Source organism: Seriola aureovittata, chromosome 9 (assembly GCF_021018895.1).
Source record: "Seriola aureovittata isolate HTS-2021-v1 ecotype China chromosome 9, ASM2101889v1, whole genome shotgun sequence".
NCBI classification, from domain to species: domain Eukaryota; kingdom Metazoa; phylum Chordata; class Actinopteri; order Carangiformes; family Carangidae; genus Seriola; species Seriola aureovittata.
The window spans coordinates 8,754,637-8,774,750 of NC_079372.1; the positions used below are offsets into that span (position 1 = coordinate 8,754,637).

Here is a 20,114-nt window from a genome sequence, read left to right on the forward strand (position 1 = left end):
GAGTCATTGTAGTGGAGCGTCAGCCGTCCGCCTGCTGTTTCATGGATATTGTAGTTTTATTTTAGGGTGCAACCACTGCCAGAAGGCTACCTGCAGATGTATGAAACACAGTTAACACCTGCCACCTTGTAATGAGTCATATTTTTGGACGCCAATTGAGAAATATATTGAATATTTATAAATCAAATTAATGAAAATTAATAAACAGAAATATTTGTGGGAATATGTAAAAGTGTGTATATGCTACATCTTCACCCTTATGAAGACGTGCATTCATGAGTAGGCTATACTGCAAGATATCACTCAAAATCAGCTAAATGTTGTACAAAATATTAGATTCACTTAAAACTAATGCAATCTAAGACAACAGCCCTGCAATAAAATATATAGTAATCCAAACAAGTGTTCTGTTATTATTGAAACTGTTTTATAGTTTTTATCTTAATTCAACTTTACTGCCATTTTGTAGGCTGTAGTTGAGTTGTAACCTTTATTGATATACTTGGGGTTGGCAAAATAGTAGAACCACCCATAACACGATAGTTTAAATAAATGGATAAATGAATAAATAAATAAAAGCTTCAAAATTCAAACTGAACATTATTACCCCATGGAATGTAGGCCTAAGCTTAAATTTAGTTTCATCGCAAAATTCATTGAAATTGAATCATTGCTTTGATTAATCATAAGTTAGACCCTGTGATACAGCAGTAACTATAGGAACTGTGAGGTTGAGAAAAAAAGATCTCAAAAAAGGCTTCTTAGCCAAACAGCTATAAAATTGTAAAACCTTAATTTTATTAGAATTACTAAATTATAAGTTATTAGTTATCTTAGTTAAACTGAAACAGGTCAGGCTACTTGCACCTTAGTTAATCAGCAATGGGTAGCTGAGATTGCACTTTGGCTAAGCTTAACAACACAGAATGGATGCACTATTTTACACATTTCTATGGCACAATCGTTTTAATATGGTGTAACAGGTGTATAAAAAAACCTAAGATTCTAGTTTCAACTCAGTTTTTGTGCAAATGTGTAGTTACTGTATTTTAGCTTTGTAGGGTAGTTAACCTAAATAGCTAGTCTACCATTTCTTTGTTTATTTATTAATTTTTTCTAGCTTTTGTATCATGCCATATATGAGAACGTTATGACGACGTCGCGACGGTTATCAGACTGCGTTGATTCGCCTATAGACACGAATCTCTGGTCGCCAGGTTACGCTGTTTAACGTTGTGAGCACTAACCATGTTTTTTTTTTAATACTGTTAACGCCCACTTTAGGTGTTGCTCATTTTGCGGAGAGGCAGTTCCATTCATAGAGCTGGTAGGCAGGCGGGCAGGCGAAGAGCTGAAGCGGCCAAACAGCCATCAGCGACGTACTGGGTGAGCCAAATGATGGTTGCTCACTGAATATACGAGGCCAGGTTAAACAGCATTGTCATTGTCTGCCGTTTCGACATCGGGCATACGCTGAACTAATCCAGAAACCCTCCTCTCAGGAATGGATTTTGAATGTCTTGATTGAATATTGGAGGACCTCTCCTCGACCTGCCGCGGAAATAGACTGACTTCCTAGTCTCCTTACCGCTGCCGCAGAAAGACCGCTGTACTCATCTCAGCAAACCCAGACCGTCCGCGGACTACAGGCTCGGGCATCTGGACACATCGGAACTGGTCTATCGTCGTTTTCAATACACAAACGTTCCTGTGTGTGTATTTGCTGCCTGTATAATGCCGACACATTTGCGGTTCCGGAGAAGGTCATTCCTTGGGCTTTTATTCCTTTTTTCACTGTCCACCTCCGCATTGTACTTCATCTACTCCGCCCCCGGAATCGGTAAGTCACATCAAATTGATGGTATTATTTGAAATACTCAGACGTTAGGATGAAGCGGGGCTGTTTGCATGGGCTGTTGGGTTATGTGTGACAGCTATCTGCTGAGCCTGGATCTCACCCAATCGATGATGAGACTAAGCTGGATGCTGGAGCTCAATCCTATAATATCCATGCACCTTAACATGGTAATAATAGTGCTACTAATGAGCGTCATGGCGACTATAATCAGGCTGATGTTAGTAGGCCTAACAGCTATGATTATAATGCTTACAGTAACGACTGGTTCCACAAGCAAAATATGATATTTTAGTTTTGAAATTCATAGATAGGGCAAAGTTGACTCATATCAATGTCACAAGCCTCACCCTGTCTGACTCTGTTTTTAGCCTGTCAGAGGTCACATTATGAGTCAAAGATTCATAGGCCTGAGTGACATTTTTGGTGTCAACCTGAGAATAGAGATCACTGATAAACATATAATTTGCTATACCATCTGCTGCCTCTAAATCTCATGCAGTTGTTTAATATCGCATGTCGCGAATCCTTCCTATCATTAATTCATTAATGTGCCTTATCATCCCCTCCCCTCTCTTTCTTCTGTCACTCTTTCTCTCTCTCATTATGTGTGGACACCTCAGTCTTAGTACCTCACTTATCCTCTCTTGGAGGCCTTCTAGCTCTGGCCATGGTCCAGTCATCCTATCAGCCTAATATGTAAGGCCAATAATGCTTGCTGCTTTGGTTAGTATCACCCATGTAATACCCAAACATTAATTACTTTATTGTAGCAAAATGGGCAGAGCTTATCTTGATGTATAGCACTTTTTGTAAACCTGGGACTTTAGCCTGAATCTGTCCTTGACTCTGTGCCAACCAGATCTGTAATAACTTTCCATTGGGTGGATTTAAGAACACTGATGAATGTGCAAATGGACAGCAACAACATGGTTGCCTGTATCCTTATATTTTTGGCAACAGAAGCGGAAAGCTCACAAGGAAAATGTTTGAGGAAACACGGGCTGTTTTTTAAAAGCTGGCTACTCTGACTTTTTCCTATTTACTGTTTAAGCCACTGTTGGTTGGATATCCTGGTGTGCTAGCTTGTTGAGGTTGGACTTCCCTGAAACATTGTTATAGAGTAAATACTCCCACACAAACATTACACTGAGAGGAGACCAAGTCAAAAACATCTTAATTTCCAACACATTTACAATCAATAGGTATAGGGAGAGGGCCTGTCATTGTTGGAATATGGGTGGCTCTATGAGCATGTCATACAAGTGTAGCTAAAACATCAAAGAGAAAGCTGGTGCTTCTTACTCATCAAAATGGGTATTGATCCATTCACGCTTTTTACCTCCTGTGGACAACTTAATCAATAATTAAATCAATTCTCATATGGAGAACACATTACTGACAGGAATAGCCAGTGTAAGTCCCAATAATGGAGAGCAATGATTCCTCTAAATGTGAAACAAATAAACAAATAAATTGTTGAGTAACTGGGGTGAAAATAATCCTTCATTTGCTTGTGCACTATTTCTCCAGCCGAACTATTGATGGCGTCTGGTAACTGACTGAGAGCTGTGCTATCCATCCTCCTGGGTGTTGACTATTGTAGGGCTGTAATAGCCACGTGGCTTACTGGGGGTTAGTTCAGAAACAGAACAAGGACCAGCAGCACCAGTCCATTAATTATAAATGGTAACCAGGAGCAAGCCGGCTTCTGCTGCTGTTACTAAAAGCTACTGTTTAGTCTTTTACACTTGGGGTGCCTGGGTGAGCTCTAGCAGCAGGCCTGAACAGGGAAGTCATTTGGGGGTTGGGGGATGGTGCTTAGAAATAATAGTTACTATTTTTTGACATCAGTTGATAGGATTTACTCTCTGGTAGTGATATTGATGCATGGACATTAGCTGAGGTTTCAGCTCCTGTGGTCAGAGTAGCACCAGTGAGCCCGCACAGTTCGTCAGATAGACAAACGGTAGCAAATGGGTCCAGTTAAAATCATTTAAAACCACAATGCAGCATTAGCATTCGATTTAACCAACCCCAACAGAATACATCATCTTCAGTGTCTCTGTGATGCTTGAATTTTCTCCCAGATTTATTGGTAATGTGGACATATTCAACAAATAAAACAGACACACAATCAGACATACAAGCTGCTTTATTCTGTTGTGGGTGTTTAAAAGTATTGAGCACTGTTTTGTTATGATGCCATTTATCAGCTACTGTTAGCTTGAACTAATGCCTATACATCAATATTACCTTCAATAAGTAAATCCACTGCTTCAAGAGCAGGTGAAGACACAGATAGTCATCAGAGTGTGGTTCAAAGATGCTAGTGGATCCTTCATTTTCTCTATACACTTGCTACATTCTCCATAAATTAATCCATTAAGAGTGTATAAGAAGCATTTCAACTTTAGTATTCCCTATTGCCATTATTTTTTCGCAGCATAAAACATAAGTTTCATCTCCATATAGCATTAGGCTATACTGTACATCTCATCAAATGGGAGTTTGGGTCACAGCTGACTTACAGCAGCCACACTTTGAATGCGAGCAGTTTTGCTGAAAGGGGTCATATAGGAGGGGACGCTGCACAGAATTAGCAGAATAATTCAGAGTAAAGAGAGAAAATAGAAAAATGGAGAAGGGCAAGGGGAGGAGGAGGAGGGGGAAATGGCGAAGGAAGGATGAAAGAGATGAGCCGAGCTCCTTTCCTTCTGCTGGTTTGCACATCGGGGAACCCATCCTGAACACCTGAGCAGGGCTTCCTATGATACCCAGGTGGCTTCAGTGTAGAATGCCCCAATTTCACGGCTTAGTCCATTTCTCTCTCTCTCCCTCCCTGTCTGCCTCTATATCCCTTGCTCAGTTTCTCTTACTCCATGTACTCATATGCAACGACACCCCAGCCTCTATGTTGCCCCTGAGCATGGATGCTGACTGATGCAGGCTGGGGATGCAGGGCACAGCTGGGCCTGATTGCAGCAGTTTATTTAATTAAAACATGAGAGGATCCCACTGGAGCGAGAGCTAAGGAAGACACAGGCTCTATTTATAGGTTTGAACACAGATGCAAACACACACACACACACACACACACACACACACACACACACACACACATACACACACACACACACACCTCCACATCCGGGGAGAGCAAGGAAGACAAGAAGCCAGGTGCTTCCCTTTGTCTCGAGAGACCAGGCTCATGCTATCATCTGAATGGTGTGTAGGTGGATGGGTGTAAGGCTTGTGTATATCTGTCTGTAATATATCTTAGTGAGCACCTGATATATTTCTAGGTGTGGCATGCTGACAGCTAGTACAGAGTCTTGATGGTGTTTTTCAAGTTGCATCACAGAGTGAAACAATGCAGACACATAAAATGTAAGGAATGTAGAGATCTACCAGGGTTTGAAAGTAGCTTTAAAAAATTGTAAATAGTTTGTCAAACAGTGCAAAGGTGAGAAAGGAGTTGCTGCCTTTGCTCAACAAGTAACAACAAAGCACTTGCTCACAGACGTAAAAAGGCTTTTATATAGTTATCAGACATTTGGCATTTGAAACAACCTTATGGTACCTTAAGGTCATCAGTGTGTTGACACCCACACATGGCCTCATCTCCATGTCATCCTATACATGGAACTGGAATGGGGGTGGAGACTGCCAGTAAGTACATGTCTCAGAAGAAAATGATAGCCAGTGTCTTTGGATGTAAGCACCACCACCCACCCCCCCCACCCCCACCCCCCCCCCCCCCCCACACACACACACACACACACACACACACACACACACCCTCTTGTCTCACATCCAGGAAGTAATTGTAGATCTGCAAGTGTCATGTCTTCAGGCAGGTCTGGTTTATGTACAAACATTGTGCTGAGAATAAGCAATCATCAACATACTATTTGCAGCCCAGTGCAAAGTTGTCTGGCCCTTATTTTTAGACTTTTGAGAATATGATAAATATGGTGTGAAGAAGTCATCGTTGTGGAACATAAAACGAGATTTACAAAATATAAAGGAGCTGACAAAATTAGTATTTACTTCCTCGGATGTTTAAAATGGCTCACCTAAGAAATGCATAAGCCACCTGAAAAAGCCATGTGAAGCTCAGTGTTTGACTGCTAAACTAAAGCATCCCATAATGTTCCTACTCTGCTTTTAGAATAATATTTTCAATTGAATCTACAGTATATGACTAAAATAGTGAAAGATACTTGGTGAAAACTGAGTGCAAACTAAACCTACTGTAAGTGTTATAAATTAATGGTGCGTTCCTAGGTTTAGTACGTCAATGTATTCTCTTGGAATAATGGAGGTGTGTCTTTCCTTTTGCTAAATACTTTTTAGCTTTGTATCTGTGCTGCCTTCTGGTATTTCAGCCTTTTGCAGTTTATGGCCCATAAAAGCACCCCATAATGCAGTATGTGACTGCTGATGGTTGAAAAAAAAGATTATTTTTGGTACTTTAGGGTTATTTCTCAGTTACATAGATATTGCAATGCATCATATTAGACTTTCTTGCAGTATATTACCAATTGCAGAAACTGTTATAGAATAGAATAGTTATATTGTCATCATCCAAAAATATCAGGATACTGTCATGGCATGAGTTCTCCTGTGATGCCTGGCCCCACAGTAAACGTTTTCCATTCAAATCTAGTTAGTTTGATAATGAAATGTTAAATACTGTCTCTGTCTTCCTACCTTGCTTCAATGGATTCATTTGTCTAGATAAGCAGAAGGACCATGTTTTTGATTTGTGCTTGCCTACCTTGCCTACCATTCCTTGTCATCACTTTCATGGCAGAGATATCACAGACCTGTTCTGTGCTATCACTCTAACTCCTAATGGCACTGTGCTTTATTTCTCACCACTACTGGGCAGACTGCTCTCTATCCACTGTGCTTCAGACGAAGCTGTTTTCCCAGAGCAGATTTTACATTTCCTCTGGCCACACCCACCAAGCTGTGTACGAGTGTGCACATATATGATTGTCCATCCACCCCTGTGTGTTTTTGTTTGTGCAGCCACTTCCTGCCGAGCCAACTTTCCAGCGTAACAATGAGTGGCCTCCTTACCCCCAGGAACATTTGAATCCTAATTTGAGTAAAAACTGGCACTTGAGGTAGAGAGGCATTAAAGTGGGAATGTGCTCTTAAAGATCAGACAGATTATGTTTGCTGCTATGCAGTTTGGTGCTTTGCATTAGAAGAAAATGAAAAAGTCCACATGTAGCTAACCTTGGCCTAGAGTCTCTGCAGGGGGGGCAGTGTGGATGACCAGGAGAAAAAAGAAATGAAACTAAGTTGAATCAATATGATTTATGTAGGGAAAATAAATAAACAGGAGTCAGCTATTGTGACTCCTGTTTGTCACAATAGTTTATTTCAGTAAAAATCTACATGGATCCTTTTTCATGATTTGCTTCCCCTTTCATTGTTAATGATCCCCTATCATTGTTAATAATTGATAATTGTGTGTTTGTGTGTGTGTGTGTGTGTGTGGGTGGGGAGGGGGCATGGCAGAAGAAGTTTGAGAACCACTGGCCCAGATTATCACATGTTTGTGACAACACAGTGTAGATGCTGCCCTGTTACCCTTGCCAGCTTAATGGGGGTAATTCATTAACTTTGCTGAGGAGGAAGAGATGGTGTTTAACTTACGGCCAATGGAGATTTTGTTCATCATGCTAGAAGGATTAGTTAAATCTGCACTGTTGGATTAATAAACAGCTCTCTATTTTTTACGTCCTGTAGTTTAACTAAGTCTTGTAAAGTTGGTGTTCTTCACAAAGTTCATAGGCATCAAAAAAGATGGCATAGTTGGTGGTAACCATAGTGCTCATCATTGGCCAGACTCCAGCACAGATCCACTTGCTGTGGTAATAGTGGTGTCTGTGTTTGTGCACTGCAGTGGAGAGTGAGTGTGTTTTTATTCATGCACGTATGAGTGTAGAAGTGTCTACGGAAAGTACAGGTTGGTGTCAAAGGGAATACTTCTGCCCATGTGTGCTTGGTGAGCCTGCTGCCTCTGTGCTGATGCTGATGTATTAATGCAGTCATGCTTCTCTGGCACACTTAAAGCCATCCATCTCTGGTTCTCAAGGCCCACTAGAGTGCTACCCTCCCAACCTTCTTCTGCTGCTTAATTGATCCATCCATTTAGTTCAGTCCAGCCAGCCTCCTAAGGCTAATTTCCAGAGGCTATCTGGATAGTCAGGGTGAAATATTAACTTGGTGCCAAGCTGCCTCAGATAGATTCCATTGTGAATAAACAATCATGCTACATAGTTAAATGATAAAGCCGCTCTTTTTAACTTCTGTAGAGTTCTTCAGCCAAAGAGAAAATTGAACATCTTTGATTTAGTAAAATCAGAATGAAAGGAGAAACATAGAAAGCTGGATACCCAGCAGTTCAATTGCTGAAATTCCTCCGGCTGGAGCACTTGAGATCTGGCATTTGACATTTTCACTGCAGTTGCTATGGTTCCCTAAGGGCTTGTTCCTATCGAGGACTGACTCCTTTTTATTGTCACGGCAACCACAGAAACATGCAATCCTTGTTCCCATGATGATCTGGGTGACAACAAATCCCAAAGGACACAGTCATTACAGTTGTCTTGAGACAGAGCCAAGGACTGTTTCTTTGTCTGGGACATCCATCGGCTGTAAGCAGGTCATTACAACTAGTATAAATAACTTCAAAGGATGGCAGATTTTTCTTGCTCTTTACCGCTGACAGGTCAGAATAACACTTGGTAGTCTGTTACAACGCTTTATTTAAAATGTGAGTGCACAGTCTGAGGACATGTGTCTGTAAATACTCTACTAACAAAGGAATTTAGTTAAACATCAATAGAGTGGGAGTTCATTGCACCTTGTGAGTCGGAGTCACGAGCAATCACAAACACACACACACACACACACACACACACACACACACACACACACACCTACTGTACACTCCAAATATGGTTTACTAGAATATGCGGAGACACTGACCGTTTGCCTAAAAAGGACATGGATTATATAACTATTTGGATTGTGACACTGTAAAATCTAAAACATTCTTTCCTCTGTTATTGCAGCATACAAGAGACACTGAGTTCTTTCTTTTGTCTGTACACCTGGCTTATGGAGGAAACTGCTTTAGCCAACATTTTCAAAACAGTTCAGTGTATATTTGTGGATATTGGTAATTGCCTTAGTTAATAGCAGGAAAGAAGAGATTAGTCTAACTTCAAAAGCAATAACATGCTATGCACAGATCCATTTAGGTTCAGGTTTGAACCCATGCTTTAGACCAGTTGTTGCAGATGCATTGTAATGTTTATTTGGTTACCTGATTATAAACAAGCAAACTCTATATGAGTCTGCTGTTCAAAGTGAATAGTTTCGCATCACCGTTCTGCTTCACAGTGTAGTGCTTCTGCAAACATTGAACTGATTGAAAGACAAACCTCATGAACTTTAGAGTGGGTATTAGGGTTGGACCATATTTTTTTAAAATTTCCAACCAGCCACAGTCAGTCTAACACCTGGTGGTATTTTCACACAGGTGTCTGGGTCTGTTTGAATAAATTTGCCTTCACCTTATACTCTGTCATCTGGTGTCTATAATGTGAAAATCTAATTTTACTGAAACATTACATCCTGTAGGTTAATATTCTTCAATTAAACGTAATACATCACCTCGAGGCATTTGATAATCAATAAACTGTAAAGAGGCTAAACAGCTGTCACACACTATTTGAAAAAGTCAGATGGTATTACATGAAGGCCTCTTCTGCTTGCAGCTTCCAGGTGAAAAAACAGATGGGGATAACGTACGCTATTAAATGATCATGGTGAGCAATCTCACATACTTTTTTTGGTGTAGTCCTCAAATATGATTTATAATTGCTTTCCAGAACCAATCAATTTGAAAGCAATCACTAAAGATGGCATTTAGTCACTCCCCTGTTTAGTGGAAGAAGAAAACAGTGCAAGAAGAACATGCGTAACCCCATTGCCCAACCCCAACGGCCAGTTCCTGTTAGTACATGCTTTGAATTGTGGTTTACAGGTTAATTATTTACCAAGACCATTAAATTAGCAAAATGAAATGGCAAAAATCACCACCCAAAAATCGATGGACTCAGCTAGTTTCCAATAGTCGATTTATTCAAAAACTCGACAAAATTAATGTTGACAAAAATCTTTCCATTACATCCAATCACCCAGCTGTAGTGGGTATGTCTCCCTTTACTAAAGAGGCAGGGTATATTTCGTGAGCAACACCCAGCCCTGATTTTATGATTCATTCACCTATTTGGCCTACCCTGTCAATCAAATAGTCACTCCTTTATGGAAAATTCTAGACATCCAAGCGTTTGCAGATATTAAAGCTATTCATGTCACTGTGTTTATTGAAGGCATTTCTACTGTTCTTGTTTAAATAGTCAACCACAGCAATCCTCTTTCAGTTCGTCAAATACTTAAATTAAAATAAAAAGGTGCAATGCAGGCACATTACTCGATGGGTTCACTATCCTTTTGGCTTTTTACCGGCTAAAGTGATACTTCTTTGGCATGGACAAGCAAAGTGCTGAACTCTTAATCAACTTCCCTTTTCATTTTAAGAGTTTCCCACATATTTCGTTGCTTCTTCAATTTTGATATTGTCAGATAACCTCATCTTCCCTTAATCTAAGTATATCTTAATATGTTCTTAATATAGGTATTGAAACTGGAATGGAACTCTGTTTGGCCTACCTGTATAAAGACATAGCAACCACAGGGGATCAAGAGATGATCCCTATGCACATAGCAACCCTACCCTTATGTCTTATACTATTGTCTGTAAGGTGACCCATGTCCAACCCCTATAGTTTGGATATTTGACGACAGATGGTGGAGCTGAGTGCAGTGGAGGTGAGGGGGGTGAAGGTGTACCAGTGTTTAGATGGAGAGTTGTGAGTCATTTCAGAGGCAGACTGAAGGTCTTGTGTTGAGGCACTAATCATTTATGTAACCTAATCATCCATCAGGAGAATCCCAGTCTTTGTTGACCTGGTGTGGGCCTCCTTTTGTTATTGACACTGTTACCATGGTTACTTTGGTCATGTGGGCAGTCAAACTGTAACTTGTGATAAGCCGCTGCTCAGCAGTGATGATGCCAGACAGGCTTAATCCAAAAGGCAAGGTTTGTAACAAATGTTGATGATCGGTAGAGTGGTGCTGATGTATCATGATTATGCAACCGTTTAAAGTTTGCCCACAATAAATGTTTAATGAAAGCAAGTATACTCTGTCTAAACTTTACCTCTGGCCAGGTGCAGACAGCCTGTTGTTTTCCATACTGACCACACACATTTGTGTGTTGCCTTCACTTTTTGTCACATTTTGTTTTGTTGCAGCCTTATGCTAATAAAAAAAATAAATTCCCCTCATCAGTTCTTCACTCAATAATGACAAAGCAAAAAATAGAGTTATAGACTTTTTAGCACATTTATTAAAAAGGAAAAACTTAAATATCACATTGACATAAGTGTTCAGACCCTTTGCTATTCAGCTCAGGTGCCTCCCTGATCATCTTTGAGATTTTTCTACACCTTGATTGGAGTCCACCTGTGGTAAATTTAGCTGCTAAGACATGATTATATATACCATGACTATATATATCTATACCCATATCAGAGCAGAAACCAAGTCATGAGGTGGAAGGAACTGCCTGCAGCGATCAGAGACAGGATTGTGTCAGGCCACAAATCTGGGGAAGGCTGGAAAAAAATCAGCTGCATTGAGGCTTCCCATGAGCTCGTGGCCTCCATAATTCTTAAATGGAAGAGTTGTGGAACAACAAGGACTCTTCCTAAAGCTGGCTGCCCAGCTAAACTGAGCAATTGCAAAGAAGGGCCTTGGTAAGACAAGTGACCAAGAACCTGATGGTCATTCTGGCTGAGCTCCGAGATCCGGTGTGATGTGATGGGAGAAACTTCCAGATGGACAACTACTTCTAAGCCATGTCTGATTTCCTCCAGACATGATGCTTAGAATTGTGGCCGAACAGCTCAATCTTTGTTTCATCAGACAAGAGAATCTTGTTCCTCACAGTCTAAGAGTCCTTTAGATGCCTTTTTGTAAACTCAAAGCAGCCTTCATGGGTCTTTCACTAAGGAGGGGCTTCCATCTGGCCACTCTGACATAGAGCCCAAAACGGTGGAGTGCTGCAGTGATGGTAGTCCTTCTGAAACTTTCTCCGATCTCCACACAGGATCTCTGGAGCTCAGCCAGAGTGACCATTGGGTTCTTGGTCACTTACCTTGGCTTTTGTTCTCTTTCCAAGGCCCTTCTCCCCTGATTGCATACAGCTGCAACATACCAAAATGTGAAAAAAGTGAAAGGGTCTAAATACTCCGAATGTACTGTTGAAGAACCTTTTTTTTAATGGCGGAGTTTGCTACAGTTACTCAAACGTCATTCTTTTTCAATGTCTCGGACAGTATCAAAAATATTGCTACAGAATAACTGAATTATTTATAACCCTCTACATATTGTATCACTTTGATACTAACATTTGTTGTTATTTTTTAAGTTATGTTTGTATTTATTTATGTAGTTGACTGCACATGAGAATATTCAAAGACTCAGTGATGCTGGAAAAAAGTAATACAAAATTATCTGTTATTCTTTGTAAATGCCCCTGTTGCCTTCCCTGTGAAGAACCACATCATTGATAAAAAAAAAAAAAAAAAAACGAAGCCCATGGCTATATGTAAACAATAGGTTTAATTTTTTTTCACATCTGTCTTAACACATTACTCACCTACCTACATGAAAATGGAAACAGATATCGTTTGCTGTAATCGTTCCTGCTGTCCATACTGACCATGAAGGGATCCTCTTTTACTGTAAGTGATGAGGGACAAAATCTGCAGTCATTCTTCCATGGAAAAATAGATTTTAAACTTCAGTTGAAGCTAATGAGCATGAGCAGTCTCATTTATTCAAATCAAATTGGGATCTTCGGAGTTACTTTCTCTTTTAGTGTGTAATACTCTTGTCATGGATAGAGTTTCCTGTCGAAGCCACAGAGGAGGGAGGGTAACACAAAAGGAATTTCCTACTCAGAGGACTGGAACTTCCCCTCAATTTGGCCACATCGGTCTTCTGAGGCTTTATATTCACTTCTCTAGCTGCCATAGAATAAAAACTGTGGGTTTTGACCCTCATCTCTTACATTGGAATAACATTTGGAAGGGCTCTCTTCATGGTCAGTATGGAATATTTGCCAGCAAAGCGAAAGCAGCAAATATTTGTTTTCATTTCTGGATCTGCTGGATATTTACAAATGTTGGTTGTAGAAAAATTCCTCTGAACACCAGGAATCAAAATCTAACGTAGTTATAATCTGAATCCATATTACAGATGTCCACCATCTTTCAGACATGGAATGTTATCTCTTTGTCATATATTTTTTATGTATTTTTAAACCCCATGAATACACACAAAAAAAGGCTATGACTGCATAAACAGAACAATAGGGGCTATGCTGGTGTGGCTGTGTTGGCATGACTACAGTATGTACTAACCACTAAATCCAGATTGAGGTTTTACCAGATGCCAAAACACTGCACAGTAGATTCTACTCCTTTTAGGCAGGATTTTTCAACTCTGGAAAGTTATCACAGCAGCTTCTGTCTGCAAGTTGCACAGCACACTGGTAGCAATGGTAGTACATGCTACAATGTCCTCTACCTGCAATGCGGGCTTGCATCTATTTGACTGGGCACTGTAGCGTTCTGCCAGATGACACTGCATACTGGGTCATTTAGCTGACCCCTCTGTGGTGCCCCCCACCACCACCACCACCATGCCAATGAAATGGCCCCTTTGATATTTGAAGCACTTATGTTGTCAGTCTAAACACAGCCTAACTGACACTGTGAATATCATGATGCAACCCTCTATCACACACCTGCCTCATTCTCAGGTATCCAGAGCAACACTTAAGGTTGGCCATAGCAGCAAATGCAAACAATTAGCACAGAACCCACACTGGAGCTTTGTTAGAAAGCTCCTCTAATAGAACCTCAGGAGGGCAGCTTAGTTGATTAACAAAGCATAGCTGTGGCTGAAGCTGATTTACAGCCACTGTATAATGATAGCACAAATCCAATGAGTGCTAATTACCAGCTGCTTTTATATTATACTTGGCTGTGGCCACTAAGAGTAGAAGCTATGTGGTGAGGTGGCAAGATGAGACACCATTCATTAGATCTTGAGGTAGAGTTAGCTGAAACAGTGCAAGCTGCACAAAAATCACTTTAAGAGACTGAAATGGTGATTGGATGTTGAGAAACTATTCATTTCAAATCAATTCAAGAAAGCTAATGGCTTTCTTGTAACAGAGTAGATTAAGTGGTTCTTATTACTGTGCTATTTTCAGTCAGAGAGACCTTCCTCCTGCTTTTGACTGTACTCATTCATCTAGTGTTCCTCACACTGCATGTCAAAATCCAACATCACCTCTATTGTTGCATGCACATCAAACTTAACTTTACCAGGGACTTGCTTTTCCTGTAAAATGTGTTTGTTTGTTTTTTTATTTATGAATTTCTGTAGAATCCATTTCATGGCCTGGATTCATGTTGGCAGATACGAATCAATTTGAACTTCCTTTATCAGTTTATCACCACGTTCAGTTGTTTATGTAAGTGAATTAAAGCAACAAACCCAGCCTCTTTCATGAAATAATGACTGCACCAACTGCAGCTACCAAGCTTGCACAATTTATTAATATTTATTTTCAATCAATACATCCAGTATAATACAACACAAAACTGGGGTGCATGGCTTATAATATTTAGCTTATACTATTTTTACTAAACAATTTACTTAGTCCTAATCTTTTCCCAAGAACAGTCGCCTGGCAGCTTATGTTTAAATTAAGCAGAATAAGGTTTTAATTTAGCATTAGCCAGATTAGCTGGTGTCCAGAAATGATTTTAGGTGTGTCCTTAAACTACAGTGTTGTGCCAATTTATGTACTTGCATGTATGTAATAGAGAAGAAGCATTTAAGGACAGCAGCCTTATACAGTTGTATGCAAAGGTGTTGGCACCCCTGGGCAAATTACATATTATGTTGAATTTTGAAGTGAAAGAAAGTAAATACATCCCCTGCAGCAAACAGAAATGAAAAACTAATAGATGTTGTAAATGATATTGACACTGTATTCTTCAGATGTTAATGCACTATTCAGATTTCTCAGGAACTTAAAAAATACAAAAAATTAAACAGTAATTGTGGCATTTGCAAAGATTTTGGGTACCCTTCTACTTTTGAAGTCGCAGAACTTTGTTAACTCGTTAGGCCTTAATTGACCCATGACGACCTGTAAGGCAGGTCAAGAACTGTCATTAGGAATTGTCAGCTGATGATATGTTCAAGAGCTGATTCTCTGAGTCTTTTCCCTAGGGAAGGGTATGTGTGGTTTTTCTGCATCTTGCTCAACTATACGTAGCAACTGTGGCAGTGTGATATACTAGCTGCCTGCTCTGGCCCATTTGTTCAGTCAACAGGAGTAACCTCCAGCTGTGAGAAGACCTCATCTTTCTGCTGGGGGCGGGGTTAGGAAAATAGAGCGAGCAGGAGAAAATAGGCAGAGGCAGTATGGTGTGTGTGTGAGTGTGTGTGGTGGGTGTTCTTAGGAGCTTGTGTGTTGGTGTGCATGTCTGTACCTGTCTATGTATTTCCTTCTCTACGCCACATGAGCCACTGCAATAACACAAGAATGCCCTGGACAGCTGCCAATTATAAAAGCAGACGGAAATGAGCTGGCGGAAAGGAGCGACGAGGGCACTCCAGAAACTCACCAGGCACACAACTAACTGTCACTTACTGGAAACTTCATGATTGGGACAGGACTTGTGTAATAGTTGTTACAAAGTATTACTGGGATGGGGTTTACTGGTTTCAACACGATTGTACATAAGTTGATGTAGTAATAAATCCTATTCTTTTTGAAAGAGCAGGTTTTGAAAGGATGAAACAGGGCAGGGTTAGCAAATTAAGTCTTAGGTAAGTGAGAGAATGAATAACTGCTAGAAGACGGGAAGCAGCAAGGACATGAGAAGAGTGTGAAATTAATCATGAGTTGATTTAATGACCTGCAGTGTAGTTGCATTTGGCAGGAGCTGCTCAGAGATGTAACCTGCAGTTTCTGTCCTTCTCCGCACTCTTGTCTATTTAAGAAAAAAATTTAATCAAATAGGCCTGTGGAGCAGCAGTGGACAGGGAGGGAAAGCAGGAGAGAAGGAGGGTGGGTGGGGGTGACGGTCGGGGGTTCACCACCACGTGTAGGCACACTTACTACAGCAGCCAAGAGCCACTGGAAAACCACCCAACAAGCCAGACAAGCTACTTAGATCCTCGTTGTTCCTCATCAGTGTTCCTATATGCAACTGTGTCTGTCTACTCTGTGAAGTTTGAGTGCTGAAGATTTAAAATTGTATCTAAAAAATTTTCATTCAGCAGCTGCAGAAAAAAAAACCTGGAAGCTATGACCCTCGATGAGTAATCATGTTTTTCCCCCCTTGCTTTACTCATCCCACACAGAACTGAAAAGGCTGAATGCTACTACAGGAAACAAAAAGTGAATGAAGCACTGAACACATGAGTACTGGTGGTCACATACTTGCAAAACAACTTACAACCTGCAAAAACGTGGATTCCGTGGAAACAATTTGTGAACACGACATTGATGCGTCATCAAGTTTCCAGTTAATACCGCAAACTTGTAATCAGTCGCTTAATTGCACATCTGTCAGTTACCAAGTAACATCACTCATTTGGAGGTGTGTTTCTTGCCACCTGACGACTGTACAAACTCCCTGTGTCTATGTTCTGTGTGATGCTGAGCAGTGTACAGCGGTTGAAAATGAGAGTCGTGAGAGTGAACCAATGTAAGATGATAAAAATAAGATGACAATTGTCTGTAGGCTGTAGCTTCATCAGTACAAACGACCTCTGACGCATTGTTGAAACATTTTCCTTTTTTACACTGTTATTACGAAAATATTGATTATAGCCACTTTAAGCTTGAAAAATGAATTTCAATTTAGCAGCGGCAACAGTTGCATTTATAAACAAAGGTAGATCATCATAGTATGATCATCTACTATTGCAGATGACACCTTGATGGCACCCAGATAGCACCTCAGCCAAAATGATGTTCTAGTTTTTCAGTATTCATTATCAATATTTGGTGTGACCACCCTTTGCCTTTAAAACAGCACTAATTACATATGCACACAATATTACAAGGTACTTGGCAGGTAAGTTGTTCCAGACTGACTCAAAGATCAGAGCTGTGTGGGCGCCGGACCATCTGTGGGAGGAGTCCTTGTTCTTCTTGTCGGTGAAGATGGTTCATCGTGACTCTGTAGCTGTATGTTTGAGGTCACTGTCATGTTGGAGAATGAATCTCTCTCTCTCTCGCTCTCTCTCTCTCACTCACACACACACACACACACACACACACACACATATACATATGCACAATCTGTCTGTCTCCCACTCTTCATCTCTCACTTTCCCACCCTCAGATCTGTTTTCCAGTATTTGCTTGCAGCAGAGCGAAAACAAGGGGTCCTGGCACCACTGTGTCGTTTATGTAATTCTCCTCGCAGCGTCTGGTCCCTGTGTTTCTCTGCCATGTAGTAGCTCGGCAGACATAGTGACTCAAGGGAGGGTCACACATGCACATAAATGGGCGGATATGCGCACACAAACACACACACACTTGGGACAGCAGAGCAGATGGAGGGGCAGAGTGTCTAGTGCAAGACCAAAAATGAACTCAAACTAGACCTCATGCTGTCCCTGCTGGCATGTGTTAGTGTAGGCTGTGTCTGAATGCGATATGCTATTTGGGAAGTCCCCCCCCCCCACTATACATTTTCCATTACATGTCATCATGGTATATTATATCTTCTAAATGTATGTTATCAGCTCCACCCTGTCTTCTATCTTTGGTAGTTAGGAGTGTCAGTGGGAAAAGTGCAACATTCTTTACTGTAACAAGTGCAACACTGCGTTTTCTCAGCTGAGATAATGTAGTCTGTTTTCTCTCTGACTGGAGGTTAATCAATCGATTAGTGTTATTGATTAACAAGGGCAGTTCAAAACAGCCTTAAAGCTGAGAGGTCGCGGAAGATGGAAATCTCTGTAAGGAGGTTGAGTGACTCACTGACTATACACTGTAAAGAGCCATTAAAACTGAATGCATATTCTGGCCTCTTCCCTTTGTTGAACAGAAAGCTGCTGCCCATACCTGAGAACAAATAGGCAAAATAGAGCTAAGTATAATACTGCTGAGAAGTGGCCCTCGGTTAGCTATTATTGCCACACCATGTTCACACCCCGTCCTGCACTTCAGATGAATGTTATCAGTAGAGCTGATCTAAAGAAGTGTATGTTGTCACTTCTACCTTTGGACTTTATGCAGGGGGTATATTTTCACATGAGCTTTTCTCACATTGAACTTACAGCATCACCAGCGTCAATCATCAGCTATAGCATTTGCTTTGGTTAGTCAGACATAAGCCACAAACACAGAAAAAGTCTGTGTCATGTCTGTTGCCACACCACAGCATCTGGCATCTGCTGCACAATTCGCCATAAAATTGTCACATGTAACAGTGTCAACTCTTACATATCTAAATGCATTTTCAGTTTGTTCCCAGGAAATTGTGGACTAAAGGCTTAGTGCATGTAACTAAAACGTAATATCTCAAAAAGATTTTTTAATATTTTGCAGTGCATTGAAATGTTTCTTACTGTATAAGCTATCAAATTTGTAATCTTTTTTCACAACGATGTGGAAGTTGTGTTATAATCACTTCCTAGTGACCCAGTGAACCTAAAGTTTTACTAAGGCGTTTCATTTCTTGTGCACACAAGCAGGCTTCCATCACTGTTGTTCCTACTGGCTCATGCCGACCTTTGGCAGTGGCAAGCTTTAAGAATGTGCATTATGTAATCATTTTATTATCTGAAATCTCTCCCCTGTACATGGATAAAATATGAAAAGCACAATGTTTCAGAACAGTTTGGTGTCTGTGTGTTTGTGGATGTGACAGTGACTTTTTTTTTTTTTTTTTTAATTTATTAGAAATCAAAAAGTGAGATCTCTCATATACAGAAGTATTCAGACCTTTAAGTTACTTTATAGAAGCCCCTTTGGCAGAAAATATAACTTCTACTCTTCTTCGGTAAGTCTCTACAAGCTCCGCACACCTGGATTTGGGCAGTTTATCACTTTCTCCCTGGCAGAGCCCCTCAAGTTCCATCACATTGGACTGGGAGCGTCTGTGAGCTGCCAGGTCTCTCCATAGATGTCTGGGCTTTAGCAGGGCCACTCGAAGACAGTCCCAAAGACAGTGTTGTCCTGACTGTTTGTTTCAGGTCAGTGTCGTGCTGAAAGGTGAACTGCTGCCCTAGTCACAAACCATGTGCACTCTGGAGCCAGTTTTCTAAAACTGAATAAAATTTAAAAGACGAAGCTACAGAAGATGAAGAGTCTAAATACTTTCTGAAGCCACTGTACTTGTGAAAGTGTGTGCACATGTGGGTTTCAGGCGTGTTCTTTTTAGCTTGTGGTTGGAGGTAACAAAAAGAAGCGTAGAGATATGCAGAAGCTTAGAACATGTGTTACAAGTCATGAAGATTAGAGGGAAGTACCTTCATTTCTCAGTGCTGGTTTGTAGTATTTTTCCTTTTTGACACATGAGGAATTTAGAGCGCATGCTCATACCTTCGCTAACACTACAAGTCAAACACGTTTGCTTTTATATCACATGGATAACATTCCTGTCTGTGTTTCAGAAAAATAGTATAACAACAGTGTAAATAAAATAGATAAATCAATAAAAATAGTATACATGGGTCAAAAGCTTTTACTGTACCACTAAAAACCTGATGTTTTACTTAAAGGAGTTTTTTTTTTTTTAAAAGTCAAGATTTGGGAGAAAGATGACAGATAGATGAATGAATGAATGAAACTGACCACAGGAGAGGAAACGTGAAGCAGAGATCAGGGGAATGGAAGTGGTTTGGATGCTCTCAGGAAATGGGCAGCATGCCAGGGGCTGCGATGAGTGCTGACGTCATTTCGGTGCAGTAAATGAGGAGAACTCAGCCTGTCAAAGAGACATCTGCTCTGAGAAGCTTTTCCTTTACTGCCTTTTTTCCTGTCATGGAC

At 40.6% G+C, this 20,114-nt stretch overlaps 1 protein-coding gene across 1 annotated transcript in view; it reads left to right on the forward strand.

The window, feature by feature from the left end:
* Positions 1-164: 164 nt before the first annotated feature.
* Positions 165-20,114, forward strand: part of b4galt5 (UDP-Gal:betaGlcNAc beta 1,4- galactosyltransferase, polypeptide 5) — a 34,942-nt gene continuing 14,992 nt past the window's right edge. The window contains exon 1 of the mRNA XM_056384079.1: positions 165-1,840. Within this exon, the coding sequence (XP_056240054.1) occupies positions 1,735-1,840 (106 nt within the window). The 5' untranslated portion in view covers positions 165-1,734. The remainder of the gene's footprint in view (positions 1,841-20,114) is intronic.